The sequence below is a fragment of the Bombina bombina genome, chromosome 11 (assembly GCF_027579735.1).
Source record: "Bombina bombina isolate aBomBom1 chromosome 11, aBomBom1.pri, whole genome shotgun sequence".
Classification (NCBI taxonomy): Eukaryota; Metazoa; Chordata; class Amphibia; order Anura; family Bombinatoridae; genus Bombina; species Bombina bombina.
The window spans coordinates 38,115,980-38,123,976 of record NC_069509.1 but is presented as its reverse complement, the minus strand read 5'-3'; the positions used below and the strand labels follow the sequence as shown (position 1 = coordinate 38,123,976).

The window sequence follows — 7,997 nt, the reverse complement described above, 5'->3', positions numbered from 1 at the left end:
GTCTAAGAAATTAGCATATGAACCTCCTAGGTTAAGCTTTCAACTAAGAATACCAAGAGAACAAAGCAAAATTGGTGATAAAAGTAAATTGGAAAATTGTTTAAAATTACATGCTCTGTCTGAATCATGAAAGTTAATTTTGGCCTAGACTGTCTCTTTAAATAACAATATTATAAGCTTCTTGAATGCCTAAAAAATCTATAACAATGATAATTATGAAGTGTGCTACAGCCAGATGGTTAAATAATTTGGTTGTATCTATAAAGCACTGGAATATTAGCAATTATTAGTAAATTGCAAATTATTTTCTTATTTTCTTGCGTCAGTGACATAATGATTGGTAGAAACTGTTTGTACATTTTTACATTTGGCTTCCTCTTTCAATATATATTTATATCTACAGAATTATTTGAGGGTGAGAAGGGTAAATAGAGAAAATTACTATTTTATTGGGGACACAATGTTGAAAAAGATTATATTTCACCGTCTTAGTGATTCTATTTAATAGAAATGTCATCAATAAATCTGCATAGCGTTCTAATGGCTGAATCTCTAAAGCTTTCTGTTCAGCTGACATTATCTCAAATGACCATTCAGCACTGCAAGATTCTCACCAGATTCCACAAAGACTTATTTCATTATATATATCTAAGGGGGGCTCCCCGCATTTCTGAATGTGAAGGAGAGACAAGCACAATGCAATATAGCACTGAATAACCTGAGAGTTTTATTGCATTAACACTTTGTGGTTTATATTTTAATTTACTTTAGATGTCAGATTTTGTCTAATAGGTTATATTATATTTAAAGGGACAGTCTACACCAGAATTTGTATTGTTTAAAAAGATAGATAATACCTTTATTACCCATTCCCCAGTTTTGTATAATCAACACTGTTATATTAATATATGCTTTACCTCTGTGATTACCTAGTATCTAAGCCTCTGCAGACTGCCCCCTTATCTCAGTGCGTTTGACAGACATTCAGTTTAGCCAATCAGTTCAGAGTCCTAAATAACTCCACGGGAGTGAGAACAATGTTATCTATATGACACACAAACTAGTACTGTCTAACTGTAAAAACTTTCAAAATGCTTTGAACTAAGAGGCGGTTGTATCTGCTGTGTGCTGCTGGGAGCCCGGTGTGTATCTGCTGTGTGCTGCTGGGAGCCCGGTGTGTATCTGATATGTGCTGCTGGGAGCCTGGTGTGTATCTGCTGTGTGCTGCTGGGAGCCCTGTGTGTATCTGCTGTGTGCTGCTGGGAGCCCGGTGTGTATCTGCTGTGTGTGTGTGCTGCTAATAACCCAGTGTGTATCTGCTGTGTGCTGCTGGGAGCCCGGTGTGTGTCTGCTGTGTGCTGCTGGGAGCCCGGTGTGTATCTGCTGTGTGCTGCTAATAACCCGGTGTGTATCTGCTGTGTGCTGCTGGGAGCCCGGTGTGTATCTGCTGTGTGCTGCTGGGAGCCCGGTGTGTATCTGATATGTGCTGCTGGGAGCCTGGTGTGTATCTGCTGTGTGCTGCTAATAACCCGGTGTGTATCTGCTGTGTGCTGCTGGGAGCCCGGTGTGTATCTGCTGTGTGCTGCTGGGAGCCCGGTGTGTATCTGCTGTGTGCTGCTGGGAGCCCGGTGTGTATCAGCTGTGTGCTGCTGGGAGCCCGGTGTGTATCTGCTGTGTGCTGCTGGGAGCCCGGTGTGTATCTGCTGTGTGCTGCTGGGAGCCCGGTGTGTATCTGCTGTGTGCTGCTGGGAGCCCGGTGTGTATCTGCTGTGTGCTGCTGGGAGCCCGGTGTGTATCTGCTGTGTGCTGCTGGGAGCCCGGTGTGTACCTGCTGTGTGCTGCTGGGAGCCCGGTGTGTATCTGCTGTGTGCTGCTGGGAGCCCGGTGTGTATCTGCTGTGTGCTGCTGGGAGCCCGGTGTGTATCTGCTGTGTGCTGCTGGGAGCCCGGTGTGTATCTACTGTGTGCTGCTGGGCGCCCGGTGTGTATCTGCTGTGTGCTGCTGGGAGCCCGGTGTGTATCTGCTGTGTGCTGCTGGGCGCCCGGTGTGTATCTGCTGTATCCTGCTGGGAGCCCGGTGTGTATCTGCGGTGTGCAGCTGGGAGCCCGGTGTGTATCTGATATGTGCTGCTGGGAGCCCGGTGTGTATCTGCTGTGTGCTGCTGGGAGCCCGGTGTGTATCTGCTGTGTGCTTCTGGGAGCCCGGTGTGTATCTGCTGTGTGCTGCTGGGAGCCCGCTGTGTATCTGCTGTGTGCTTCTGGGAGCCCGGTGTGTATCTGCTGTGTGCTGCTGGGAGCCCGGTGTGTATCTGCTGTGTGCTGCTGGGAACCCGGTGTGTATCTGCTGTGTGCTGCTGGGAGCCCGGTGTGTATCTGCTGTGTGCTGCTGGGATCCCGGTGTGTATCTGCTGTGTGCTGCTGGGAGCCTGGTGTGTATCTGCTGTGTGCTGTTGGGAGCCCGGTGTGTATCTGCTGTGTGCTGTTGGGAGCCCGGTGTGTATCTGCTGTGTGCTGCTGGGAGCCCGGTGTGTATCTGCTGTGTGCTGCTGGGAGCCCGGTGTGTATCTGCTGTGTGCTGCTGGGAGCCTGGCTAGTATCTGCTGTGTGCTGCTGGGAGCCCGGTGTGTGTCTGCTGTGTGCTGCTGGGAGCCCGGTGTGTATCTGCTGTGTGCTGCTGGGAGCCCAGTGTGTATCTGCTGTGTGCTGCTGGGAGCTCGGTGTGTATCTGCTGTGTGATGCTGGGAGCCCGGTGTGTATCTGCTGTGTGCTGTTGGGAGCCCGGTGTGTATCTGCTGGGAGCCCGGTGTGTATCTGCTGTGTGCTGCTGGGACCCCGGTGTGTATCTGCTGTGTGCTGCTGGGAACCCGGTGTGTATCTGCTGTGTGCTGCTGGGAGCCCGGTGTGTATCTGCTGTGTGCTGCTGGGAGCCCGGTGTGTATCTGCTGTATCCTGCTGGGAGCCCGGTGTGTATCTGCTGTGTGCTGCTGGGAGCCCGGTGTGTATCTGATGTGTGCTGATTGGTTATGAATATACCAATGAGCATGTACATTTAATTTAAGAGATCATGCACAATTAAAGGGCTATTAAAGGGACAGTCTACACCAGAATTTTTATTATTTTAAAAGATAGAGAATCCCTTTATTACCCATTCCCCAGTTTTGCATAACCAACACAGTTATAATAATATACTTTTAAACTCTGTGATTATCTTGTATCTAAGCCTCTACAAACTGCACCTTTTTTCAGTTCTTTTGACAGACTTGCAGTCTAGCCAATCAGTGCCTGCTCCCAGATTACTTCACGTGCACGAACACAGTGTTATCTATATGAAATATGTGAACTTACACCCTCTAGTGGTAAAAAACTGTTAAAATGCAATCTGAAAGAGGTGGGCTTCAAGGTCTAAGAAATTAGCATATGAACCTCCTAGGTTAAGCTTTCAACTAAGAATACCAAGAGAACAAAGCAAAATTGGTGATAAAAGTAAATTGGAAAATTGTTTAAAATTACATGCTCTGTCTGAATCATGAAAGTTAATTTTGGCCTAGACTGTCTCTTTAAATAACAATATTATAAGCTTCTTGAATGCCTAAAAAATCTATAACAATGATAATTATGAAGTGTGCTACAGCCAGATGGTTAAATAATTTGGTTGTATCTATAAAGCACTGGAATATTAGCAATTATTAGTAAATTGCAAATTATTTTCTTATTTTCTTGCGTCAGTGACATAATGATTGGTAGAAACTGTTTGTACATTTTTACATTTGGCTTCCTCTTTCAATATATATTTATATCTACAGAATTATTTGAGGGTGAGAAGGGTAAATAGAGAAAATTACTATTTTATTGGGGACACAATGTTGAAAAAGATTATATTTCACCGTCTTAGTGATTCTATTTAATAGAAATGTCATCAATAAATCTGCATAGCGTTCTAATGGCTGAATCTCTAAAGCTTTCTGTTCAGCTGACATTATCTCAAATGACCATTCAGCACTGCAAGATTCTCACCAGATTCCACAAAGACTTATTTCATTATATATATCTAAGGGGGGCTCCCCGCATTTCTGAATGTGAAGGAGAGACAAGCACAATGCAATATAGCACTGAATAACCTGAGAGTTTTATTGCATTAACACTTTGTGGTTTATATTTTAATTTACTTTAGATGTCAGATTTTGTCTAATAGGTTATATTATATTTAAAGGGACAGTCTACACCAGAATTTGTATTGTTTAAAAAGATAGATAATACCTTTATTACCCATTCCCCAGTTTTGTATAATCAACACTGTTATATTAATATATGCTTTACCTCTGTGATTACCTAGTATCTAAGCCTCTGCAGACTGCCCCCTTATCTCAGTGCGTTTGACAGACATTCAGTTTAGCCAATCAGTTCAGAGTCCTAAATAACTCCACGGGAGTGAGAACAATGTTATCTATATGACACACAAACTAGTACTGTCTAACTGTAAAAACTTTCAAAATGCTTTGAACTAAGAGGCGGTTTTCAACGGTTTAGAAATCAGTTTGAGCCTACCTAGGTTTAGCTTTTCAAAAATACCACCAAGGGAACAAAGCAAATTTAATGATAAAAGTAAATTGGAAAGTTGTTTATAATTGCATGCCCTATATGAATCATGAAAGTTTAATTTTGACTAGACTGTCCCTTTAAGCTTTGTACTTTCAATTTTGTGTTTTAATGCATTTAGAGTTTTTATACAACAATGTATTTACTATTAGCATTGTGATTTTTCTCCAAGCCGGATAGTTTTTGAGAAGCATGCCCTAAATTGGGAGTTCTGGCCAAATTGCACGTTACTGGGTCCCTTGTGCTGTCAGTAATACATATTTCTAGTTCCTGATTTTAATCCACCCACTCCAGTGCACACAGAACGCAGCATACAAAGGCTCAGTAAAGGTGGCAGTAAAGGTGTACAAATGTCTGACTGAGTCACACAGATCATAAAAAGACAGACGGCCGGTCTCATAGTCCAGCATTATTCCTAATCTCTGGCAGGGAGAGGTGTGGTGTAATGTGACTGCTTGTGAATCATGTACAGCAGAAAGTGTACAATTGTCTATATCAAAGTCTTCCCCCTTACACAAGCACCAGGACATGTTGTTACACCCAATTCGAGACTGATCCCCTCTTCTGTCAATATTAGAGTAGCACATTCCTACTCTCCACCCCTCTAATTTACTGGTCTCCACCTCCCAGTAATGTCGTCCGAATGCAAAACTATTAGTGCTTAAAACCTGATAATAATCTTTAAATCTCTCTGGTGTTTCAGGTCTGTGTCTTACATATGACCAAAAGGCAGTTTTTAAGTCACTTTTTACATCAATGTAGTCAGCAGCTGTTTGTATATCTAGTAAAATGTTTGATACTTCTGGCAGATAGAAATCTTCTTTTGCTTTAACATTGTTTACAATTTGAAATATGCCTATGCACAAGTTTTCTGATATTAAACGCTCATCCATATCACCTACAGCACAAGCTCTTTCAACCGCCATCTCTTTGTCCTCCTTGATACAATGTAATTTCTGATTACGTAGGACAGTTAATGGATCAGTAAAGTTACACAGTTCCTCGATGTGACGGATTGCAGCGATCAGCTCATCCTTCTCTATTTCCAGCTGCTGGATCAGATGAGAGGCTTGGAGTAAAATCTCCTTCTCCTGTTTGGCGATCTCACTTAAGACTTGACACTTTAATTTGTCCAGCTGCTCACTAATGTCGCCAAACAGAGTAATAACCCTTTCTGTTATATCAGCTGATTTTTGCTGTACTTCCCTGTAATGTTGATGCAGACTTGGGATCATTTCTGTTGTTTTTTTCTTCATTTTTGAAGTCAGTTGTTGCAGAACATTTCTGAGTTTATCTTTCTTTTTTTCCAAAGCCTCATTCACCCTCACTACCTGGTGTCCCCTGTGCTCTCCAAATAAGGAACAGGACCCACAGATACAGACCTCATCATCAGAGCAGTAATACTCCAGCAACTTTTTGTGAATGGAGCATTTGTGGTTACCCCACAAATTGGTGGGTGCAGTTAAGATGTGATCTTCTAAATTGCTGTGAACTTTCAGATGAATGTCACACAGAGAAGCCTCACACAGCAGACACGATTTAGTAGCAGGTACAGGAGATTGAGTACAGTAGGTGCACGTGATCCCAAGCTTCTGCACCTCATTCTGAGAAGGAAGGATACACTCCACAATCTTACACAGAGTTATGTTTTTCTGAAGTTCAGGCTTCCGCTTAAACCTTCTTCTGCATTCCGGGCAAGAAGCCTCATCTTCATCCTGGTTGTCCCAGGTCTTCTGAATGCACTCCTGACAATAGCTATGGCCACAGCTCAGTGTTACAGGGTTTGTATAAAGGTTTGTGCATATGAGGCAATGCAGCGTCTCTCTCACATCAGCAGATGCCATGAGTGAATGCAACACGAAATGAAACTGAAAGCTTTGTCTGCAGACTTTATAACTTCCTGCTAAACCGGTTAGTAGCAAGAGGCAGTACTTGCTGTGCAGGTGGAGATCTTGTAGATAAATTAATTCCTCACCCTTTTGTGCTGACATTTGGTTTACATTATAATTTACAGGGACATGACATTATATATGTTATATGGTGAATTAAAAAATGTGCATTTTAAAATGAATTATAATTAAAAGAGATGTTTTGTACTGAATAAACCTGCTTTTTTAGTCTTCTCCCTGTCAGCTGTGGTAGTCTCTCTATGCTAAATTATTATTTTTTAAAAACATACTGAACACCCCTGAACCACCTTACCATGTCTGCAGAGAGCCCACAATTCAACCCTGTGCCAACTACAAACTCTAGCTACCCTAACTAATGCCCTTTGCTACATTTTTTAGATTGACCACTTTCCTCCCATTTGCCATCCTGACTTCACAGAAGCCTCTTAAATCAGCTAACACACCTAAAATTACCAACTGGGCAGTAAAACTTTGCCCAGTTGGTAACCCTACTATCAGCCAATGAGGATGTATACAGCAGTATCAGTTGTGCTGTGCAGCTTCACTATAAACCATTTTATTTTATTATTTTATTATTATCGGTTATTTGTAGAGCGCCAACAGATTCCGCAGCTCTAAATTTTCCCTTTTTTCATTAAGGAACATTTTTATCAGTTTTTAACAATTCTGTTTAATATGCATGATAGCATTGTTTCGTCTTTCGTACCCTTTACTTGTTTTAAAGGGACACTGAACCCAAATTTTTTCTTTCGTGATTCAGATTGAGCATGCAATTTTAAGCAACTTTCTCATTTACTCCTATTATCAAATTTTCTTCATTCTCTTGGTATCTTTATTTGAACTTCAAGAATGTAAGTTTAGATGCCGGCCCATTTTTAGTGAACAACCTGGGTTGTCCTTGCTGATTGGTGGCTAAATTCATCCACCAATAAAAAAGTGCTGTCCACAGTTCTGAAACAAAAAAAAACTAAGATGCCTTCTTTTTCAAATAAAGATAGCAAGAGAACAAAGAAAAATTGATAATAGGAGTACATCAGAAAGTTGCTTAAAATTGCATGCTCTTTAATCATTTTTAGTACTGGAAGAATATTAAGATTATAGAGATTGACGCTTTTAACTGGGATATAAATCCCTAAGTATTTAAAGGATTCCGTAACCTGTCGGAAGGGGATATTTGTTACTGAGTTTATATTGTTCCTGAGCCAAAATATTTCAGATTTCGTCATATTTACTTTGTAACCTGAAAAGGAACCAAAGTGATCCATTATATGAAAAAGCTTAGGCATATTTAATTTGGTATTTGTCATATAAACAAGCAAATCATCTGCATAGAGCCCAGTTTTTATTTCATGGTTGTGAATTTTAATACCATCTAAAGATTGTCTTATTTTAATTGCCAACGGCTCAATAGCAATATCGAAAAGAAGCGGGGAGAGAGGGCAACCCTGACGCGTTCCTCTACCTAAAAAGATAGGAGAGGAGATGTTCCTAT

General features: G+C 41.6%; 1 protein-coding gene across 1 annotated transcript; it reads right to left on the bottom strand.

Moving 5' to 3' along the window:
- Positions 1 to 4,858: 4,858 nt before the first annotated feature.
- On the bottom strand, positions 4,859 to 6,439 carry LOC128641638 (E3 ubiquitin/ISG15 ligase TRIM25-like). The gene has a single exon (XM_053694174.1). The coding sequence runs from the start codon at positions 6,437 to 6,439 to the stop codon at positions 4,859 to 4,861; it is 1,581 nt and encodes a 526-aa protein (XP_053550149.1).
- Positions 6,440 to 7,997: the final 1,558 nt, after the last annotated feature.